Here is a 25126-nt window from a genome sequence, read left to right on the forward strand (position 1 = left end):
GGTGGATGATGGAAATCTGAAATAAAAACAAAAACTGTTTGAATACTTAAGAGGTCTAGCAGCATCTATGGATAGAAACAGAATTAGCAGGTTGAATCAGTGTATTTCTTTTGTCTGAACATGTGGGCTTTACTTGTGCATGACATGAGGTACCTCAAGAGACAACTACATTAATCAGCCAGGTTTATAATACAGATTGAAATTATCTGTTGTTATAATAACTTGTGTGTGAAATACAACTCTGTGGAATACTAATCCTAATCATGTCATTAGTCATTATAGATTAAAAATGGCCTTTTGTGAAGAAAGAAACTAATCACAGATGATCTTAAGAGTCTCACCTTTGCGCTACAATTCACAAGTACAATCCAAGATCTTATAGGTTTCACAGTGCTGATTCCCTCTCACTTTGAACTGTAATTATTCGCCAACATGTAAGTATATGCAATGCTCCCTTTCTTGGGCGATGTAGGGGTTTTGGAGACAAGGTATCAATAATCATGCAACACTTACAATCTCCTATTGTATTTGCACAACATATCTTGTGCTGCATGAATTGGAATAAGGTCCCTATATCAAGGTTCAGGTAGAGATGTTCCATGAGCCTCCTTGTTGGAATCCTCCATGTCCCACTGTATGGAGGAGTATACTAAATTATCAGGGCTGGTGCCTTCCCAGATTAGTTACTGGGATTCAAGAGTTATCTTTGCATCCATAGCTGATGCCTTTATTTCATTACTCCTGACTGAGGGTGAGCACTCTGGGAGAGTCTTGTGCACAGTTGATACAGTGTGCCCCACAATCCTATCATGCACAACTGCAGCAGGCAAAGAAGGGATGAAATGGATGCTGAAGACCTGTGACAGAAGCAGCAATCTTCCAAGGAGGAAGATGAGGATACCAAGCAGGAAGAAAATCACCCTCAACATGATAGAGCACTTCACCATCAGGCACAACAAGCCAGATAGGACTTAATTTATAGCCAGTTCCTGTAGATGTAGATCACCTATTGATTGTAGATGTATTATTGTTTGAAAGGCAAGGAGTACCTGTCTGATCCCAAGAAGCAAAAGCACCATGGGAGGCTTACCTGTACAGGAAGGCAGGAATAAGAGAGGAGTAATTCTGAGATAGAATTTGTTAGCTAGAGGAATGAACATGTCTTTCTGTGGCCATAGATGTGACTCCAGAATGGCATGTTGTCTCCCTGGTACCAGGGTCAATGATATTGGAGTGGCTGCAGGAATGCGCGCAGGCAGAGGATTAGATTAGATTACTGACAGTGTGGAAACAGGCCCTTCGGCCCAACAAGTCCACACTAACCTGCCGAAGCGTAACCCACCCAGACCCATTCTCCTACATTTACCCCTTCACCTAACACTACGGGCAATTTAGCATGGCCAATTCACCTAACCTGCACATTTTTGGATTATGGAAGGAAACCAGAGCACCCAGAGGAAACCCACGCAGACACGGGGAGAATGTGCAAACTTCACACAGAGAGTCACCTGAGGTGGGAATTGAACCCGGGTCTCTGGCGCTGCGAGGCAGCAGTGCTAACCACTGTGCCACCGTGCCACCCATACGGTGCGCCATGCTGGTACCAATGACTTGGGTAGGAAGGGGGGGAGTTGCGTGGGGCGAGGTCCTGAAAGCTGATTTCAGGGAGCTAGGAAGGAGATTAAAAGCAGGACCTCCAAAGCAGTGGTACCAGAATTATTTGCAGTCCCCCATCCTAGTGAGTGTAAAAATAAGAGAACTGGGTGATTGAACATGTGGCTGGAAGGGAGGACATCAAATTTCTGGCGCAGGTAGAACCTGTAGAATGGCTGCAATTCTAGCAAGACTGGAACTAACATTCTTATAAGGAGATGGCACTGCTGGGGAGGGTTTGAGGAAACAACTGGTAAAAGAATATTGAAAGTTGGAAGCAAAAGTAAACAGGTGAAGTTTAAGCAAACATCAGATAGGATCAGCATAATGTATAAAAAAGCTAAATTCAAAGCACTCCATCTGAATGAACATAAGATTTACAAAAACAAATGAATGTACAAATTGAGATAAATGGATATGAGTTAGTTGCCTTTATGGAGTATAAAAGCAAAAAAAAGCTGAAAATCTGAAGCAACACACAAAATACTGGCGAAACTCAGTAGGTTTGGTAGAAGCTGTGGAGAGGGAAACAGAATTAACATTTCAAGTTCAGTCAGAAAAAATGCAAGCAACTGGAAGGTAAGGATCATTCCTAAGGATAGAGCGGAGGAGTCTCAGAGTGAATACTCAGTCTGCGTTTGGTATCACCAACATAAAGGAGAACGCATTTTGAGCAGAAAATAATTTAGAACCCGATTACATCCTTTGATCATTTTTACACACCCTCACCCCTGGTCCTGTCAAGACATGGGTTCCTTTTAGCCCAGCCTACCCATTGTCTCCTGCACTTAGCTCTCAATATCACTTATTCAGCTTCTTTTCTGACCTGGCTTACAATCACCTATCTCCTGTCTGCCCGCCCTTTCAAATATATCTCTCTCTCAGCTTTGCCTCTTCAAACCCCTCCCCTCATACCAATCTTCAACATAACTATGACACTTTCTTAACTGCTATCAGTTCTGATGAAGAGTGACTGGATTCAAAACATTAACTTTGTTTTCTCTCCGCAGATGCTGTGTTTCTCCAGCAACTTCTACTTTCATTTCACATCTCCAGCATCTGCAGTTCTTTGTTTTATTGTTGAAAGTTTGAGGTGCTACCTAGATTGACAGGCTGAGCTGGCAATTCACTTGGCAAACGGTTAACTGTGTTGCCTTCTGCCCTCACCTAAATAAAAAATTTCTGCCACCATACTGAATGGGCTGAGTTAGTGGGTTTTTGACTGAAGGTGCAGGCTGTACTTGTAAATGATGTGAGGCCCTTCAAAGGGCAACTGCATCAGTCAAACACTTGCACCAATCAGGCATTTACACGGTACAGAGTGCAAACCTAGGATTATAATCATAGAACTCTGCATGTGAACCCCCTGCAGTGTATAATTATAGTGAAGACACATCCTGGCCCCAAGCAATCTTCACCACATCATTGGTTAATAAAAATTGATCATTGTCATCTGTGAAGTTGAAGTAATCAAAGGTGATCCACGGCCACAATTCACAAAGACAATTAATTGTCTCAGAGGGTACACAAGGGAGTCCAGCTGATTTCCTTTGATTTTGAATTAAATACTTGGCAACCAACATTTCCTCTAAGTTGCAGCCACTCTGAGGTTCTGTATATACCAATTGTTATGCTTTCACAATTCTAAGCATTGACGTCTGGTTTTGGAAGTCACTGCCACATATGCTACATATGAACCTTGAAAGCCTACATACTGGAAAAAATAATTAGAGGGAATGTTGTTCAGAACATGGTTTTATATGAAACGTTGCCTTTCATGTGTGATGTGAGTGTGAGGAGAACAAGGATTCAGAAACTCTACCAAACCAACAATCTCCTATTACATGGCTCATGCTGCATACTTCAGAATACATTCTGCTATGTCAAAGGGCAATGTAGAGGCATTCCAAGGTCATCTTCATCTGAGTCCTCCATATCCCACTGTTTCATGGACTATATTGAACTATTATTTGTAAGTACTATGAATGTTCACTGATCACATGATGAAGAACCTGTTCTGTTTTTAGTATTCTCCACGCACATTTATTGGAACTATTATCAATAGATGCAGCCATATGTATTCATCACTCTGGCCATGTAAATGAGGGGCAGAGAAACTGAGGAGAAGGAGATGAGCCAAACAGTCCAGGATCAATAGCAACCTCCATGGACAAGGATGCCAAGGAGTTACAGGAGGTCCGGTGTCCACTGTTCTCTATGCCACATTCTCTAGATGAGTGAAGTGTACTGTGGCTGTGGTCTGAGGACACCGTCACAGAAAAATAACATCTGCTGGAAAAGGAATGGTCACCTGAAGGGGTATGTCACCATCAAAGTGACAATATGCTTTTTGTTGCAATTGGCACTTCCAAGGATCCTCTGGAGATCTGTGTGTGAACTCTCAATCATTAGCCTACAAATGCATCAAGACTATATATGATACATTCATCCTCCCTCCTTGTGACAAAGTCAGTGCAATGCCAAGGCAAATAAACTTTGCCAATAAGGCTGGCTTTCCCCAGTACAGACTTCTAAAGACTACATGCACATATTAGGTTGTGAATACCATAAAATAAATTTACTCACATCACTGATAGATGGTCAACATATAGGTCATCTGCGATTATCGGTATTGTAAGACCATAGGAGCAGAAATTAGGCCATTCAGCCCACCAAGTCTGTTCTGCCATTTGATCACGGCTGATAGGCTTTTTCAACTCCATTTTCCTGCTTTCTCGTTGTAACCTTTGATCTCCTTGGCAATCAAGAACTTATCTATCTCTGTCTTAAATATATTAAATGAATTGGCCTCCACAGCCCTCTGTGGCAATGAATTCCACAGGTTCACCACTCTGGCTAAAAATGTTTCTCTGTATCTTCATTCCAAAGCATCTTCCTTTTACTCGAATGCTGTGTCTTCGGATCCTTGTCTCTTCCCACCAATGGAAACTCTCCTTTAAGTTCACTTTGTCCAGGCTATTCAGTATTCTGCATGTTTCAATCAGATCCCCCCTCATCCTTCTAAACTCCATTAAGTATAGTCCCAGAGTCCTCAAATATTGCTCATATTGTCAAGCCTTTCATTTCTGCAATCATTCTTGTGAACCTCCTCTGGACCTGCTCTAGGGCCAATACATTTTTCCTGAGGTATGGGGCCCAAAATTGCTCACAAAACTCCAAATGCGGTCCAACCAGAGCCTTATAAAACCTCAGAAATACATCCTTGCTTTTATGTTCTAATCCTCTCGAGATGAATGACAATATTATAATGGCCTTCCTAATTACTGACTCAGCCTGCATGTTTACCTTAAGAGAATCCTGAAGTACGACTCTCAAGTCTCTTCGTACTCCAGATTTCTGAATTTTCTCTCAATTTAGAAAATTGTCTATTCTTCTTACAAAAATGCATGACCTCACGCTTTCCTACATTATATTTCATCTGCTATTTCTTGGCTCACTCTCCTAACCTGTCCAAATCTTTCTGCAGCCTCCCTGCCTCTCCACCTATCTTGTATCATCTGCAAACTTAGCCTGAATGCCCTCAGTTCCTTCATCCAGATCATTAACATATAAAGTGAAAGGTTAGGTCTTTGCCAGACACACTGGGAGTTGTCATGATGCCTATATACTTTAACTGCCAGGTTCCTGCTTAACTTTGAAGAACTAGATGCCTTATCAGGCTGGCTGCTGGGATATGATGGCTGTCCCCTGCAAACATTGTTACTTCTTTTTTTGTAATCCCCTCACTGAGGCCAAGCACAAATACAATACAGCAATTCTTCCATCCAGGTCATCGTGGAGTAAATTATAGTCCTCCTGAAGATGAGGTTGTGAAGCCTGGATCAAGCTGGGGGCCATTCAGCATACTGTACTGCATTATCTTTGCATGCTGTGTTCTGCACAACTAGAACGTGAAAAGAGAGGATGTGTTGAATGCAGAAGAGCTGGGAAAGCAGCAGCAGTTTTCCGAGGAGGAAGAAGAGAACAGTGAGCAAGAGGAACATCGCCTTGACCATTATTGAGTGGTGTGGAACATCAGGCGACAAGCCAGATAGGATTTCATTAACTTGCACTTTGAATAAATGTGAGCTGGGTGAAGTCATCATTCATTGACCTTAAACTCGTTGTTGCTCATATGGAAAGCAATCCCTGTTTATTCCCATAAGCAAATACAGCTTTTTGTTTTGTTGTTCTTAAGATTTTGCTTCTCCTATTTATTGAATGAAATGTTTAAATTGTCTTGAAGGCTTTCTAGTATGTGAAGCTCACATTGTCATTGCCCATTGTTATGACTTGGTGTGGGGTAAAGAGTAACAGTCCTTCAAAAAGAGTTTTGAGATGGTTTAGTGCTCAGGACAGTATTCTCTGTTGTGGCAATTACAAAGTCAGTCAATCAGACAAGTCATGATGTTAAGTGATACATTTACAAATGTGATACTGTATTTGCAATGAAGTGTCACTTCTGCCACAATGTATCCTCAGAAGCTTTTTTCTCATTGTCCTCCCATTATGTGTGCTGTACTGCGAACAGCAATTCCTGCCTCTCAGCATTTGACCTGATGCACAGCTGGGCTTTAAATATGGAATTGGTGTTGCAAATTCTAGATCAGGAGTGGGCAATCATTTTACATTGAAAGGCCACATGTTATTTAACCAAGATCCTATTCGGCCGCATGCTGAAAATTTAATATATACAACAAAATGGCATATTCTTGTTGACATATTTACTAATTTTAATTGAAGCCTGCTATTATATGAGGACTTTAAACAAAATAAAAATTCAGCAAAGACACATTTATTTGTTTGGCAAAGTTGACAATAGAACTAAAAATGAGTGGAAAAATTTAGACAACAAATCATTTAATGACTATAAGACCATAAGATATAGGAGCGGAAGTAAGGCCATTCGGACCATCGAGTCCACTCCGCCATTCAATCATGGCTGATGGGCATTTCAACTCCACTTACCCGCATTCTCCCCATAGCCCTTAATTCCTTGTGACATCAAGAATTTATCAATTTCTGCCTTGAAGACATTTAGCGTCCCAGCCTCCACTGCACTCCGCGGCAATGAATTCCACAGGCCCACCACTCTCTGGCTGAAGAAATGTCTCCGCATTTCTGTTCTGAATTTACCCCCTCTAATTCGAAGTCATTCCAGGGATCATCCGTGTGAATCTCTGCTGGACACGCTCCAGTGCCAGTATGTCCTACCTGAGGTGTGGGGTCCAAAACTGGACACAGTACTCCAAATGGGGCCTAACCAGAGCTTTATAAAGTCTCAGTGGTACAACAGTGCTTTTATATTCCGACCCTCTTGAGATAATTGACAACATTGCATTCGCTTTCTTAATCACGGATTCAACCTGCATGCTTACCTTTAGAGAATCCTCAACTGGCACTCCCAGGTCGTTCTGTACTTTGGCTTTACGAATTTTCTCACCGTTTAGAAAGTAGTCCATGCTTCTATTCTTTTTTCCAAAGTGCAAGACCTCGCATTTGCTCACATTGAATTCCATCAGCCATTTCCTGGACCACTCCTCCAAACTGTCTAGTTCCTTCTGCAGCCTCCCCACTTCCTTTGTACTACCTGCCTGTCCACCTAACTTTGTATCATCAGCAAACTTCGCTAGAATTCCCCCAGACCCTTCGTCCAGATCATTAATATATAATGTGAACAGCTGTGGCCCCAACAGTGAACCCTGCAGGACACCGCTTGACTCTTTTGTGATTGCTTATTGTGAGACAAGAATTGGATATTTGGTTCCAGTATTGTTAACCGCAGCTTTAATTGGTCCTCCAGGTGAATATCTGCCATCTGAGATCTCTGGCACGTGTTAATTTGCGTCACAAATGAAAATGTTGATTCACAACTGTAGATTGTGCTAAAACAGGACAGCACTCAATGAGCATGTTGATATAGATGTGGGTATTCAATGGCATTTTCCATATTACTTAACATCAAATAGAGACTTCAGAATATTATCTCCTGAGAGCTCAATCAATTCCATTTGTAAGTCATCAGGTGATGTGGAGGCATCAACTAGGTGTGGTTAAAAAGCTAGTTTCAATGTGCGATCATGTTTCTCAAAATCTGAAAACCTTTCATTGTATTCTTCAATCAGGGAGTCCAGAACTGCTGTGTATTATTTCACTTCACATTTCCTTAATGATTTGCTTGTACCCTGTTCATTAATTATCTTTGCCAGTTCAGGAAAGTGTTCAGCTGGAAGTTCCAATTGGGTAAGGAGAGTTTTGAAAAAGGTCAGCTTTTTCCAAAATGCCCAGATAACCACATCTCATATATAGATTTAGTTTTACCTTGCAAACAAAAGAATCACAACATTTTGCTTTGGTGTTATATCACACAAAAATGCAGCATTTCTGCAGAAATCCTTTTTTGACAATTTACATGGTTCATTCAGTTCCTCAAAAAAAATCTTGATTTGTTTTTGCAAAAATAAAAGCTTTACAAGTATTTGTCGTTGTGAGAACCAGCACATTTTAGAATGATATGGCAGATTCACACTGAACATTTCATCGTAGAACTGAAGCATTTTGTGAAAATGATGATGCCGTGATGCATTTGTTTGAATGTAGTTTACAATACCTATTACTTTCTTTAATGTGTCACTTAAAACAGTAGATTTGGCACAGAGATTCTGTTGATTGAAAAGACAATGAAAGGAAATCAAAGTATCTGGAACTGACAATTATTTTTATAGTAACGCAACAAATCCTTCATGTTTTCCTCTCATGGAAGGTGCACTGTCTGTGCATTATTATGAAGATGTGGGTGTACTGTACCTTTAAGAGACTTAAAAACTAGCAAAAAATACCTGACAGCAATAGGTGTTCTTAATAAGGTAACAATGTAACATTTGGTCAAAAGCTAGATTAGCTGGATTGCCTGGAGACAAAAACAGATTCGAATTAGGCCAATCAATTTAAATTGTACCCCCAAAAATACCAAACTCCAATCCAGCTTGAATTTAGTATACTAACAATCTTAAAAGCCAATGACATAATCAGATGCTTTGAGGGTACACACCCAGGCAAAATTGAACAGTTGAGAGGAAAACTGCCACGCCACCAGCATGTAGAGATTGTCCCCTCAAAAATAGCTCTCTTAAAGGTACCTTTATTGATCTGTGAATGATGAAACATAACCCCTCAGAAGAAAAGAAGATACAGGAAGATCCAAATAGAAGATCTGACAGCTGGCTGGTTTTGAAAACTTGAAGTTTTGGTAAATTAGGGGAGGTTTTATCGGACTAGTATTATAGAAGGGGAGATAAAAGATAGGTTAGAGGAAGGAGTTGTAAATAGTCATTAGTTAATTATTCTCTGTTAAACTTTTAAGAAATAAAGTGGTTAATTTTGACTTTAAATAGTTCTTGGCCTCTTGAATTTTCACAGATTACTGTATGAGATAAATCTTTTCTGTGTTGCTGGTGTAAATTAAGCAGGAGGGTTTACCCCATGTTGTAACAGCATACACTTACTAAATTACATATATTCAGTTTTGCTTCATGGAAGTTTTCTTTGAAGATAGTGAAGATGTCAATTCCATGTGTCTTCGCCATAAGAGTACCCAAAGCCAGTAAATTCTTGCGGCGATGAAAATCCACAGTTATAACAGGAATAAAAAATAACAGCTGCGCTGAGTCAGTCATGTCAGTGGATTCATCCAAGGCAATTGAATAATGAACGTATTCGATTTGCCTTATTGGATGAAATTGTTATGCTACATTGAGGGCTAATTCCTGTTGATGATCAATTATGGTCCTTCTTGAAAAAAGTAGTTGTTTGTACTTATTGACCTTATCTGAATCTACACAACCTACAGTTTCAACAATGCATTCTTTTGTGATTTCCACATCGCTAAATGGCTTACCTCTTCTTCCAAGTATATATGCTATTTTATAACCTACTTCAGTGATGTCAGTCCTTTGTCCTGACATTGTTTTAAATACTTACTGTTGCTGCTGCTTTTGATCTTTCATTTTCTTAAGTGCAGACATTTAGGGTTCTCCTTCTAGTTTAGCATATTTGTGATCCTAATGAGTTGCACAATGCTGATATGCACTGCATTTCTTCAATGTTGCAATGATGGTGTTGCAGAACAAACACGTCATTTTATCTTTTACAGCAACCATGTAATACTACAATTCCCATTATTCATTAAAAACTCTATTCTTTTCCTTTAATGTTCTTTTCCTAGTTTTTAACATGACTGGGTTAACAGCAAAAATGTTAAAATGGCACACAGATTTAAAATAGTGGATTTGGGGATCCAAGATGGCAGTGATCGAGGAAGATCACTTTGCAGAGCTCCGCACTGCATTGTAGGTGGGGCAAAGCCCTAACCCACTATCCAGGTCATCGCGATATTCTAGTACTCTGAAAAAGTCAGAGTCCTAGAAAATTCTAAGAAGTGACTTACCTACATTCTCGTCATCCAGTGATGCCTAAGAAGGGAGCAGGCTCACCCAGGGTTGGGGCCGTGGCCCTACCTACAGGATCCTCAGACTTGACTTCTTACCAGGCCCTGGTATCGGAGCTTGTGAGTTCTCGTGAGATGCTGGGTAAGCAAATTGAAGAGAAGCTGGCCCTGATCTATATTATGCTGCAGAAACATGAGCTGCAGCTGGGAGACCTTGGGAAAAGGCTAGACAAGGTTGAACACAGGGTCACTGTGGTAGAAGCTGAGACTGATTCCTCTAAGGATAGATTCCAGGACCTGATAATGCAATTTGCCTGTATAGGTCAATGATCTCGAGAAAAGAGGCAGGAGAAAAATATTCAGATCGTTGGTCTGCCAGAGGGAAGGAAGGTCAGCAACCAATGGAATTTATTGAGGATTGGCTGCGGAAATTTCTTAATCTGGAGGCTGGAATGGGAAGTCTGAAGATTGAGAGGGCTCACCAGGTCACGACATGGAAGTCAGGTCCGGACTAGCGTCCTCACCCTATCCTGGTGCAGTTCCATAATTATAGAGACAAGCAGAGAATCATGGAAGCTTCCAGAGTCCAGGGGAAGGATCTGAAGGCCTTACTTTATGAGGGCTCGAGGATCATGGTTTTTCAGGACTTCTCAGCGGCGGTGACCTGGAAAAGGAAATCCTATGATGGCATCAAGAAGAGACTGAGGGAGCTCGAGATCCAGTACTCTCTAAAATACCCGGTTGTGCTGCGGATAACATTTAATGGATCTAAACACGTCTTTGACTCGTCAGAGAAGGCAAGAGACTTTGTGGACAAATTAACTTTGTTCAAACTATTCAATATGTACAGATTGTTTGGATATGTCCTTTTTTTTAAAAAAAGGAAGTCGTGTTGGGGTTTTCTTTTCCTCTTACTTTTTAGCAATAATCTGGGTTAAATTATGCTTGGGGACTGGTGGGGTATTTACTTTTAACTTCTAAATTAAGCTATACCAGAGAATGAGTGGGGTATTTACTTACTTACTATTCACTTTTAACTTCTTTGTTCACATTGTTATTCTTTTTTGTATTTCCCTTTTTTGTTGCTTGTGTTTGTGGTGTGGCACTAGCTGGGAGAAGAGAAATGGTTGGGATGGCTAGATGCCTATTTATGGGCAGTATAAGCCCAGTTCAGGTATTTAAATGCCATGATTGCTATGTTGGCAGGGGCGTATGAAATTGGGTTTTCGGGTGTGGATATGTCCCCTTTGGGCGGGGGGGGGGGGGGGGGGGGGTTGGGTGGGGTGAATGCCCCTATCCATTGTCATTTGTGCTTTATATGTTATTTTGTTTTTTGCTTTTTGTTTTATAAAGTTGTGCAGGTTTGTTAACTGTAGTGGTTTTATTTTGTGTAGTTTTTATGTGGATTTTCTTTTATTAAGGCTCAGTGATTTATAATTCGAGTTCTTCCTCTCTGAAGACCAAATGTTACTGCAGAAGGTTATCGCTAATGACTCTTTTAAATGGTGTACCTGGAAAATCAAAGAGGAAGAAGGTACTCTCAAGTCTTAGAAAGGGAAAGGTGGATATTGCTTTATTGCAGGAGATGCACTTGGATGATAGGGAAATTGAATTAGCAGCAGAATGCTTTGATCGGGTTTACTTTTCATCTTTTAATACTAGGAGTAGGGGAGTGACCATATTGGTTCAGAGGAATCTCCTATTTAAGTTACTAGAGTGTGTTAAAGACACATTCGGGAGGTTTGTAATCCTTAAAGCTTTGATAAATGGGGAAGAATATGGTATTTTAAATGTCTACTGTCCCCTGGTCCAGCTCTCAAATTTCTGTTTGATGCATTCTCTAAATTGATGAGTCATGAATCTCGGCATAAAATCGTAGGGGGAGATTTTAATTGTCTTATGGATCCTGCAGTAGGCAGGTTGCCCAATGTCCTCATCGTTTTGTCAAACCCAGCAGTTTTGGTGCCTTGTTTGATACAATGTATTAATTTGTTTGGCACCTTTTTGGGTTACAAGATCAATTTTGCAAAATCAGAGGCTATGCCTATGGGTGGTCTTACGAAAATACTTGGTTTGCAGGGAGAACCTCGATTCCCTTTTAAGTGGTTACGGGGGGGGTTTCTTTATTTGGATATATTCATTACTGCAGGTTTCGATCGGCTATTTAAAGCTAATTTTGTGCATTTATCCATCAAAATCAAACAAAACCTCTGAAGATGGGAAGGGCTTCCAGTTTCTTGGTTAGGTCAGATAGCCCTCATTAAAATGAACATTCTCCCCCATCTATTGCACCCTATGTGAATGCTCCCTTTGATTTTCACGAGACAAACATTCAGGAGACTGAATGGCTGGTTCAGCTCTTTTATTTGGCATCGTAAGCAGCCCCTTATTAAGTTAGCTAAATTGCAATTGCCTCATGGACTGGGGGGAGTGGATCTCCTGGATATTAAAAACTATCAACTAAGCTTGCTTTTATCTTATGTGAGTGACTGGACTTGTGCAGACCCTCGTTCAATATGGTTAGATGCTGAAACTTCTCATGCAAGGTCCCCCTTACTAGCTTGCTGTTCCTGGACAAATTGAGGACAGTTAAGGAATATTGCCACAACCCAACAGTTATTGTTACTGTTAAAGCATGGAGGACAAGGCGGCAGAGTGAAGGCAATATTGTCAAAACATCTTTTTTACACTTATACTTGGTATGCCAGGTTTTCAATCGGTCATGGTGGACTCAGGGTTTAAACATTGGGCAGCAAGGGGCATGTCTTGTATGGGTGATTTATTTGAGGGGGACACAATGATGTCATTTGACCAGTTAGCTTGGAAATACTAGCTATCTGGCAGGGATCTCTTTCGTTTTTTTTTCAAATTAGGGATTTCATTCAAAAAAGGGCTACACTTTTAACTGATCCCTACAAATCCGAGATAGAGAAGAGGGTGCTCAGTTCTCTAAGAACACGCTTTCTGTCAGCACTCTTTATCACCTGTTTTTTTTGGGGGGGAGGTGGCCCTTCACATGAAATCAAAAGGCTTTGCAGGGTGTGGGAGAGAAAGTTGGGCATCAAGATCTCCTGAGACACAGCAAGATATTTCAGAAAACATGAGAAAGATCTTGATTGCAATAGGACCCATGCTTCACAGTTGAAGATTCTCCACAGGGTCCACTTGACTCTAGATCATTTATCAAAATTTAAACCAGGAGTATCTTCAACATGTTCCAAAAGCAAAATGAGTACAGGCACAATTACTCATTGCCTCTGGTCCTGCTGCAGGCTCCGAACATACTGAAGTGCTGTGCTACGTGCAATAGAGAGGTTCTTGGGGACAAGGGTGGAGATAGACCCGCTTTTTCTCCTTCTTGGTCTGCCCAGTGTATTCACTATTCAGTACATAAGAAAAAACTTTTCAACATCCTTACTTTTTGTGCAAGAAAGAATATTCTATGAGGTTGGGTGTCTGAAAATCCTCTGAATTTGTCGGGTTGGGGTAAGATAGTTATTTAGATTTAGATTAGATTACAGTGTGGAAACAGGCCCTTCGGCCCAACAAGTCCACACCGACCCGCCGAAGTGCAACCCACCCATACCCCTACATTTACCCCTTATCTAACATTACGGGCAATTTAGCATGGCCAATTCACCTGACCTGCAGGTCTTTGGACTGTGGGAGGAAACCGGAGCACCCGGAGGAAACCCACGCAGACACGGGGAGAACGTGCAAACTCCACACAGTCAGTCGCCTGAGTCGGGAATTGAACCCGGGTCTCATGCGCTGTGAGGCAGCAGTGCTAACCACTGTGCCACCATGCCGCCATGGAGCATATCTCTTTGGATTTTCTTAAAAGTATGGTGCATCATAAAACTGAGAATTTTTATAAGATATGGTGGCCCTTTTTGGACTACTTGGACACAGATCTGTCTGCCACACTGATAAGGGCTTTTATATAGCTGTAACAATTGGGTTTTACGAGTCTAATACCCAGAGAGGGGGAACTGCGAACGTATGAATATGCGTAAATTAATGCTGTCGATGACAGAGAGCCTGTGTTTTGTCTTGCTGAGCCATATTATTATTATTATTTATTAATTAGTTGTTATTAGTTATTATTTATTTATGTATTTGGTTGGTTTTCTTATATATAGATTTATACATTTGTATATGTTTGCAGCTTGGTTTTATTTTTTCTTGTTCTTTCTTTTTATTGTTTTGAATTATATTGTTTTATATTTGTTGTAATACCAAAAAATCTATTTTTCAATAAAAATATATTTTTAAGAAAAGGTGTATTTAGAATTTTTGGACAAATAAGCAGAAGGCCGCAACTAGTACCCCAAAAGGCTATATTGTCGGCCTTCAGGCCGTAGGTTCCCCCCCCCCCACCGTCCTAGTTGCTCCTGACAGCAGTGAGCACTTTTGTTGCTGCTAGGCATGCAATAGTGAGTGTGGTGCTATATAGGCATTGAGTACACATCAGAGAATTGCAAGAACTCTCTGGAATTAGAATCACGAATCACACAGTGCAGAAGAAACCCTACAGCCTATCAAGTCTGCACTGACAAAAACTACTGTAAATCCATGCGAATCACACATTTTAGCACTTGTCCCATAGCCTTGAATGTTCTGAGATTTCAAATGCTCATCCCAAGTAGTTTTAAAAGGTTGTGAGGTTTCCCTCTTCAACTATCTTCCCAGGCCCTGCATTCCAGATTCTCTCCACAAAATTACTGAAATTCACTCTCAGTTGATTTTGTTTTGGGATAAAAATTTCAGCCCATTGTTTTATGGAAATTAACATAACTACATTGTACCTATGTTCTATGCCTCTTGAGAGCCAGGGATTCTGTAATGCTTTATAAACAGCCCCCTTCGCATATCCTTCCATTACTAATGTTAATGGACACACTCAGTCAGTTCCCTCTACTATTGCAATGCCTTTAACTTCTTCTGCTCTCTCTTATCTCCTTTCTACCAAAATTAATCATCAGATGTCTGGAGAGAGTTGCAGATTTTTGCAACTTTTTCCACCCTAAACTTTCCTTATCCACTTCTGCATCACAATTTCTCATTGACATACACCATGATGGATGCCATTGTTTTGGTTTTTGATGTAAAATTCAGGGAATGTGGGAATCACATTTGTAGCCCTTCCTGATTGCCCTTGAAAGTGGTGGTGAGCTGCCTTCTTCTACCACTGCAGTCTAATTTATGTAGATAGACCCATAGGGTCATTAGGGAGAGAGTTCCAAGATTTTGACCAAGCAACACTGAAGGAACAATGATATATTTCAAAATCTGTATGGAGAGTGGCTTAAAGGGGAATTTTCAGTGGTGATTCAGAGGGTCTTGGGACATAGTAGTAATGTCCCTATGTCTGGGAAACAAGCTCCACCAATCCCAGATATGTGGTGCAGCATGTCTGAACAGGTTGGTTAAAAATAATTTACACCATGCTTTCACTTGAGGAATGTAGATAGCAAGTAGTACCTGAAGCCGTAATGTTCCTGTCTCTGAGCCAGGAGGCATTGGTTCATGTGCCACCTGCTCCAAAGGTGTTTAATAACATCTCTGATCAGGTTAGTAAGGAAGTACTTCGACAATAGTTGCTCCAGCTTGTGGCAGCCGGCTCTATTTAGTTACGTTGGGACATCATGTTGTGATGTGCAGGATGTTGGTGAGGCCACTTTTGGAGTTCTGCATAGACTTCTGGTTGCCCCTCTATAGGAAAGATATTATTAAATTGGAGTTCAAAAAAGATGTGCAAGGATGTTGCTGGGACTGAAGGGTTTGAGTTATAAGGAGAGGCTGGATAGATTTTGTTCATTGGAGCATTGGAGGTTGAGGGGTGACCTTATAGAAGTTTATAAAATCATGAGAGGCATAGATAAGGTGAATAGCAAAGTTTTTTTTCCTTCAAGTAGGGGAGATCAAAAGTAGAGGGCATACTTTTAAAATGAGAGGAGAAAGATTTAAAAGGAAACTGACGGGCAAATTTTCACAGAGTGGTTCGTACGTGGAATGAACAGCCAGAGAAAGTGGTTGACACAGGTACAGTTATAACACTTAAAAGACTTTTGGATTGTACATGAATAGGAAAGATTTAGAGGGATGTGCACCAAATGCAGGTAAACAGGACGAGTTTAATTTGGGAAACTTAATCGGCATGAACAAATCAGACTCAAGGATCTATTTCCGTGCTGTATGGCACTATAACTCTACTGCATGGAAAAAAAACTAATATATTCTGTCTTGATTAGAAAGTTCCATCAAATACGATGACGCCATCACTTAGTAATATTGTAAAACAAATCAAAGTTACCCTTTTAAATCTGATGTTTCAGCTTGGTGAGCCAGCAATTGAGGTTGATTACCAGAGGAACTCCTTGTTTAACACTTCATTGGGTCTTAATGTAATTAGTAATGCAATTGACATGCAATTACAGTTTGGTTTTGTGGCTAAACTTGTCCTGGCCTCAAAATGTTAAAAAAGAAACATGTAAGTACTGGCGATAGATTCATAAATGAATCAATTGCAATGACACACTTGCTGTTCAGTGACCAAATTACCACCTGTGAATGCAAATATTATTTGGGTTTTGTGGTAGAATCTGTGACCACAAGCAACATTTCTGCAGAACAGTGCTTCAAGTGCCAGTAACAAAGAAAGTTTCCATTTTTAATACAAAGACATATGCAAAATGCAAAAAAAAAAACTACAGCAGTTAATTCTTCCCCATGTGAAGTATGTACATATTGATCAACTATAGGAAAATATGATTAAATTTCTGGGTTGTCGGAGACAGTTCAAAAAATTGAAAACTAATTCATTCGTGGGTGTAACTCATTCAAAGTGAATCTCAATTATAGTTAAGGATAAATGAATTTTAGGAAATGAAACACATTTCCTCTAGTCATTTTGCTTTAAGCTTATATGTCTTTGATCACTAGTTTTGACTTTTACACCTTGGCTGAGCCAGTACAGAAGCCTTCAATAAACAGTTTGATAGAAGAAAACACATCTTGGAATTACACCCCCCCCCCCCCCACCTACTTTACCGTAGCACTATTCTCTGCTACTGCAAAAGCCACATGTCAAGTAAGGTCAAGAATAGATTCAACTCAGGGATTCCTTCTCTGGTCAAGAAGCCTGATGCAATTCATCATTCAGGTTCAGCAAATGGGTATTTAAAATAATTTAAATAATAATAATTTAGTTATATGCTGCTAATGGTATTGACAGAAAGTGAGTAAGATTTTCCATGAAGTCAGTGTTGAAGTTCCACTGCCTGAATATTGCTGCTTGAACCACAGATGGCCAATGAATTGTACCTATCTGGAGCACTGAATCGATTCATTATTATCCATTTATCGTTCATTGACATAAGGCTTGAGGAGGTGGGAATGATCTGCTTGAAAAGTCAGTTCTAAGATTTCCTCAGCAGTAGGGGAAACAATAAATAGAAGGATTATGCCTGTCTCACTGAATTGACGGTCAGCTAGCTTTATTGGCTCATAGTTTCTTCTGTGCTAATTCAGAAGAATGTCCAACGTAGTGCACCTTACAGAGGCAGAGAAGGAGGAGGCAAGAGAAGTATAACATAAGGGAGGCAATTGGGGGATCCCTATTCAATGAGTGTTAACTACAATTCATTCTCCATCTCCAACCTCAAATAGTCATCAATATGTAAACAGCAGGGTTTCCCAAACCCAGAGATTCTTGATAATCCTGCCTAGGAAATAGGAAGGGAACTGGCAGGTGTGGTTACCCAGACAATTCCCAACAAAGATTGCAAAAAATATTTAGAGTAACCTCCTTGGCAAATAGCCCTAAAAGCTTAGCAAGGGTGCTTCTGGGTGATTTTCGGCAGATGAGGTGATCCCAGACAGCTACCATCTCTATCTAACTTAACTCTATACTAGGCAGACAAATCATGGTTGATTTGGAATAGGTTGCTGGCCAATCACTATCTACCTGACTACCAGCATCATATCTTCTATCATTATGAACAGTTTGGTACCCAACACGTAGTCCCTGAGGATTGTTAACCCAAAATTTTCAGATATAGAATTTTAAAATTCTCACTCACCTTTGGATATGGAGGGCATAATATGTTTCCAGAAATGTCTGTTTCCCTGCTATCCATGTACACATCATTTTATTATGTTGCCATATGCAGATCAGATCCTTTGGCTGGTCTGGTGGATCTAATAATAACAATCACAGCAAAATTGAAATCTAAACATAATTTGAGATAATAATTATTTGTCTTATTCTTAAATGGCTTTTTAAAAATCAGATTCAAAGGTTTTTGGTAATAGGAAGTTGTGAGAAAACATTAATTTACGTAATAATTAACCACATAAGTGAGACACTATAAAGATGGCACAGTAAATGATATTTTGCAGAATGTAGGATTTTAATCAACATCTGCACTGGAAAAACAAGATGTGTAAGTTTAGATGATGAGTTTGTGGATGATGAGTAGAACAAAACTTTCTGGAGACAACCACGGATCTGGTTATATTAGAACTGATAATTCTTTTTTAAAAAGCCAATAATGAGGAAAAAAATTAGTTAAGAAAATTTAGAGTAAAAAAGAAAGCTACGTAGTGCCATGCATTAAATGGGAAGAATGTGCCAACACTCATACAACTCTAAACCACAAGCTATTATAAAATGTATGAAGGTGTAAAATCCTAGCATGAAGACCAAAATGACAAATTGGCCTGACTAATTAATTGCTGCTCAGGATAAAAACATTACAGTTGACAGTGTGTTGCTGGAAGAGCACAGCAGGTCAGAAAATATTCCTCACTCCTGATGAAGGGCTCCAGCCGAAATGTCGATTTTCCTGCTCCTCAGATGCTGCCTGACCTGCTGTGCTTTTCCAGCAACACACTCTCAACTCTGATCTCCAGCATCTGCAGACCTCACTGTCTCCTATTTGATAAAAACATTACACACTGACTTTCATAAATAATAGAGAAGTTATTTTTCTATTTGTTGCAATATACCTAACTTTAATAAGATCAGTGAAAAGCAAGGATTTCTAATTTATCACTAAACAATTAAACTATATCCCTTCAGAAGTCCCAGACACACACACACACACATGCACACACACACGCACTCAAGCATACACACACATTATCATGATTAAAACAGATAAAAGACAAATGGTTTAATATAAATACTATGAGTGGAAACAGAACTTACATAAAGTAAGCAAAATTACAAAGATCAAAAATTCAGAAAACTGTTTTATCACAATTCTTTTGATTTACACAATGATGACAGGCTATTTGTAGAGTAATGGTTATTCTTTGCTTTGGTGATTGATTACATGTACTTAGATTTTTTTCTTGCGATCATTTTTTTCTTTTAATCTTTCTTGGATCTTGGATCAATTCCCTCCACCTCCACACACACACACACCCTCCCCCCCACCTCCCCCGCCAAACACACACACCTGACTCTGGACATTTCTTCTCTTCTGCTACCGACACTGACAACTTTTTAAAACTGCAGCCAAGACAATCCAAGGGAAATTTTTAGGCAGAATCCTTAACTTGAAAGAGTGCCAAACAGTCTTGAATTCTCCTTTTTACTGCTTCAAAAAGGAATATTGTATTGCACAGCTCAACAATATATGCAGCACTTGATTTTTAAAAAAGCAATATGTTCCTGATATTCAGTTAAAACAGTTCAATTTCAAGAGTGTCAAATACATTTTTTAAATGCATTTCAGTACCAGGTGAATGTAAAACATGGATGAAGCAACTGAAAACATTACACTCTCTCATCCTCATTTCATTCATAATACAAGATTAAGTCATTTTCTTTCTATTTATTTCCAAATTTCTTAAACTATTGTAGTGCAATCACATTCCTGATAATGTGACAGTTATTAGATTATCTTTTTCAGTAATGGTTGAATTCAACAGTTGAATCAATAGGCTCTATTGGATCCATCTTACATCTTGAGTTTTAAATTTCTCTAGAAAAGCTAGCAGGTTACAGTCAATATACATTTATGTTTCATTGCAACCATGATAGACATAGACTTCAAAATGCTGCATGCCTAGCAGTAATTCCAAAGTCTTCTTTTAAAGAATATGTTTTTCTAATATTAGTTTAATTTCTTAGAAAAGTATCCACCATCTTAGACATTCCCAATTCATCATCTTGCAAAAGATCTACACTTAATTCCAAGTCACTAACATCGACTGATGTATTAAAATGTTTCATAAAGTCAGCATTCCACAATGCTGACACATTTATCCAGTTTGCCTTCAGCTTCTCAAAGTGTGCTTGGCACTCTATAGCGCTGAAACTAAGTAAAGATCTTTGATAAAATCCACACAATCCTAAAAATCTCACAATTTTCCATTAAATTTTAGGGACATAAATTCTGTCTTCATGTTTGATGTCCTTGGCAATGCTTGTCCTTGCACTATGATATACCCTACTTAAGTTACCTTTGTTTTCGTGAATCCACTCTTGGCAAGACTTATTACTAAACCAGCAAATGGCAGTCACTTAAAACAGGCCTTCAAGTTGTTTTACATGTTGTGAAACTTGACAGGGTTCAGAAAAGATTTACAAGGATGTTGCCAGGATTGGAGGATTTGAGCTATAGGGAGAGGCTGAATAGGCTGGGGCTGTTTTCCCTGGAGCATCGGAGCCCGGGGGGTGATCTTTTACAGGTTTATAAAATCATGAGTGGCATGGATAGTATAAACAGACAAGGTCTTTTGCCTGGGGTGAGGGAGTTCAGAATTAGAGGGCATAGGTCTAGGGTAAGAGGGAAAAATATAAACGTGACCTAAAGAGCAACCTTTTCACACAGAGCATGGTGCAAGTATGGAATGAGCTGCCAGAGAAAGTGGTGGAGGCTGGTACAATTACAGCATCTGGATGGGTATATGAATAAGAAGGGTTTAGAGAGATATGGGCCAAGTGCTGGCAAATGGGACTAGATTAGGTTAGCATTTCTGGTTGGCGTGGACGAGTTGGACTGAAGGGTCTGTTTCCATCCTGTACATCTCTATTACTCGAAGTTATTTCTCAGTAATACTGTATATTACAACATTTTCTAAATTACAAAGTTGTCTACAACTTGATCCATGAGTCTTTGAAATGTAGTGTGGCATTTTTAAATCCAAACTGCATCACTCATCATTGATATAACCAATTTGTTGTAACCTTAGCTATTAATGTTAGTGGTTCCTTCCATTAGCCCTCCAATCTTAGAAATAAATAAAGCATGGCCAATCCTATGAATTCAATTTTCTAACCAAAGAATTGACTACAAATCTGGTTTTGTTATTGCATTTACATTTTTGTAATCTATGCAGAATTTAATAACTCATCTGGTTTAAAGACTAAGATCACTGGTGAACTTGAACTGCTTTGGCAGAGTTCAACCATGTGATTTTTCTCACATGTATTGAATCCCCATTTCCTCCTTAGCTTCTATAAGACAGTACATTATTATATTCTAGGCAGGGTCCTAAGACTTAAATTTCATCAATCTATGTAGTGCTACTGAAGACATCACTTTAGACAGAAGAGTTGTCTTGTGTATCATGATGGAATCATATGAGGTCATGGTATTTTTTTGGGATAAATACTTACAGCCAGGTTGAAGACTTGCTACACAGACCAACTCTTTCGCCCCATCTACACAATCAATGTAGCAGTAAATTGTGGAGTCTTGGGTTGTGACATTGATCATCCAATGGTGCGCAGCAGTTTTATTAAAGCGCTCCATTTGTATTTGCTTTTCGTTTCTATATAATTCAAATTCATTGATGTCGCAGTTCTGTTCTATAGATACACAGGTGACTGAAATGTTTGATCCCACCAGGAAAACTAGAGCTGGTTTTACCAGGACTTTACCAGGACACTGTATAACAGAAAGACCTGAAAGTAAAAGACATTACAATTGAAAACATATAGATTTTCACGTTTCTGAATTAACTTTTTAGATAGGTTAAGATCAATGCAGGTATGAAACATGGAAGAAGGCCATTTGACCTACTGACTCCACACCAACCTTTCAAACAGCATCCCACCACCCAGAAGCACCCAATCCCTGTAATCCTATTCATGTGCAATTTAGAATGGCCAATCTACTCAGACTGTGGGTGGAAACCCAAGTATGAACTCTACACTTGCCCAAGGCTGGAATTGAACCCGTGTCCCTTGCGCTGTTAGGCGGTGGCACAGTGGCTAGCACTGCTGCCTCACAGTGCCAGGGACCCGGGTTCAATTTCAGCCTCGGGTTACTGTCTGTGTGGAGTTTGCATATTGCCCCTGCGTCTGCGTGGGTTTCCTCTGGATGCTCTGGCTTCCTCCCACAATCCAATGATGTGCAGGTTAGGTGAATTGGCCATGCTAAATTGCCCATAGTGTAGGTGTAGGTTAGGTGCATTAGTCAGGTGTAAATGCAAGTAATAGGGTCAGGTAATGGGACTGGGTGGGTTACTCTTCAGAGAGTTGGTGTAGAATTGTTGGGCCTGTTTCCACATTGTAGGGATTCTATGATTGCAGATTTTTTCAACTTATCAAAGCACCATAATGGAGGATAATGAAATCAGAGATTCTTCTGGACAATCAAATGATTAGGATATATATGTTAAAAAGAGCATCGCTCTGCCCTTCCATAAAAAAACACTTATTTGAATGTTGAAACAAATGCTTTTTACTGAACCAGTGCAAGTTTTAAATTTCTAATCTCAAAGAGAAAAACTACTGACCAACATATTCAAATATATTTGTAGTATATATCTCATCATTTGTCAGGCTAGTTTCACACGTAGGTAGTTATCATTGTGGAGTGATTTAATCTTATTTGCCCACATGCTATTGATTAAAGAAAAAATGTTGCTCCTGAACTAGATGTGGTTTATTAACCAACCTGTAAATAAATACTTTCATCAACTGCAGGCAATACACTAATAAATATGTGTAACATAAACAAGTGCAAACAGTCCAACGTCAAATCTCTGTCCAATAGATTAAACTGATCAATCCTCTTACCAATGGCATTGCTTTACTTTAAAAACTCTATACTTAACATCAGCTTGGTTTTTCTTATATTTTTTACCATCTCTTGCACAACTACCCACCTCCTGGCAGTCATTTGCAGTTCCATGCAATGCTACTGAGAGGTTTGTTGTGATTCTAATCTTATCTCTATTGTTCTGTGAGCTGGGTTAGGAACTTGATATATCACAGCAAGAGATTTTACCAGGCCAAGGCCCTTACAAGATGCCACTTCAGTGAGTGAACAGTGAAGGACATACATATGTTCAGCTTCCCTTTTTTTGTCTTAAGTTGCTGAGGCTGCAGTTTTCCACTGTTGTGCTGGCACTTTGTATCAATAGCCTTTGCTGTCCAACTTGACATACAGTCCAACATATGCTGGATGAAGGGATAGGATTTCTTTCTCTCAAATATTTCACATCACCGATCAATAAGCAACTATAGGTGTCAGTTTTGACTCAGTGGCAGCACATCTTACTTTGTGTCAGGAAGTTGAGGGTTCAAGCCCCACTTACAATGATTTGAACATGTAATCCAGTTTAGTTACAAATGTGCAACAGTTTCTGGTTTCTGGAATTACACTCACTGGAACCACAGTTTCTGGTATTACCTTTCAGATGAATTGCTAAACTGTTGGATGCAATAGATTTCCTTGTGGGATATGGGCTTTGCTGGCTTGGCCAGCATTTTTTGCTTGTCCCTGGTTGTCCTTGAGCAGTTGGTGGTGAGTTCTTGAATTGCTGGATAACCCAACAACACTGAAGGAAAAGCGATATATTTTTAAGACAGAAAAGTGAGGGCAACCTTCAGGTGATGATGTTCCCATGTATCTGTTGCCTTGTTCTTTTAGATGGTAGTGCTTGAGAATTTGGAAAGTACTGTCTAAGGAGATTTGGCGAATTTTTACAGTGCAATTTGGTGGAGGGAGTGGATGCTTGTGGATGTGGTGCTAATTAGGTGGACTGCTTTATTCTAAATGGTGTCAGACTTCTTGAGTACTACTGGAGCTGTACTCATCCAGGCCAATGGGGAGTATTCCATTAGGTTGCTGACTTGTGCCTTTTTGATGGTGGAGATGCTTTGGGGAGTCAGGAGTGACTTAGTTGCTGCAGCATTTCTAGCTTGTAACCAGTATTTATATGGCTCGTCCAGTTCAGTTTCTGGTTAATGGTAATCCCAAAATGGTTGATAGCGGGGTAATTAGTGATGGTTAACACTATTGAATGTTGAGAGGTGGTTAGATTGACCGTTATTGGAAATGCTCATTGTCTGACAATTGTATAGTGTAAATGTTATTTGTTTCTTTTCACCTCAAGCCTGGATAATGTCCAGGTTTTGCTGCATTTGGACATGGAGTCCTTCAGAATTTGAGGAGTCATAAATGATGCTGAACATTGTGTAATCATCAATTAATATTCCCATTTTTGACCTTCTGCATTTGGGAAGGTCATTGATGAAGCTGTTGGAAGATGGTTGGGCCTAATACACTACACTGAGGAACTCCTGCAGAAATACATTAGAGATGAGATGACTGTGCAAAGTATTTTGGCTAATGTTACTGAAATAGGCAATTTGGCTACTTGTTCTAATTATTTGTGGAATCTTTGTATGCCAAATTTGTATTATTCTTTCCCTATATTAAGCAGCAACGAAACCTACAAGTACTCATTAGTTGTAATGTTTTCTGTAAATTCATTATTTCTTAATAACCTTTTTAAAAATATTCTTTAAATGAATGTACAATGCATGGTAAACTCACCATTAGATCTGACACATAACATCATGGCAGTTATACTAGCTACTGTCCATATGATATTGGTTAGGCCCATTGTGAATTCAGGAACTTTTCCTGTGAAGAGATTTTTTTTAAAACAACAGACTTCAGTAATAGAGTAATACAAGAAAAGTTTCAACTGAGCATATATCACAAACTGGGATATTTGCTCGTGCTATTTTGATTGTAATTATTAAGGCAGCAG

The 25126-nt window shown here is 39.6% G+C and overlaps 1 protein-coding gene across 1 annotated transcript in view; it reads right to left on the reverse strand.

The window, feature by feature from the left end:
* Positions 1–25126, reverse strand: part of LOC122554410 (interleukin-23 receptor-like) — a 144910-nt gene that overhangs the window by 105390 nt on the left and 14394 nt on the right. The window contains exons 2-4 of the mRNA XM_043699391.1: positions 24907–24996; positions 21735–22022; positions 18184–18301 (exon numbers count right to left, since the gene is read on the reverse strand). Coding sequence (XP_043555326.1) covers positions 18184–18301; positions 21735–22022; positions 24907–24976 — 476 coding nt within the window. The 5' untranslated portion in view covers positions 24977–24996. The remainder of the gene's footprint in view (positions 1–18183; positions 18302–21734; positions 22023–24906; positions 24997–25126) is intronic.

Source organism: Chiloscyllium plagiosum, chromosome 11 (assembly GCF_004010195.1).
Source record: "Chiloscyllium plagiosum isolate BGI_BamShark_2017 chromosome 11, ASM401019v2, whole genome shotgun sequence".
Classification (NCBI taxonomy): Eukaryota; Metazoa; Chordata; class Chondrichthyes; order Orectolobiformes; family Hemiscylliidae; genus Chiloscyllium; species Chiloscyllium plagiosum.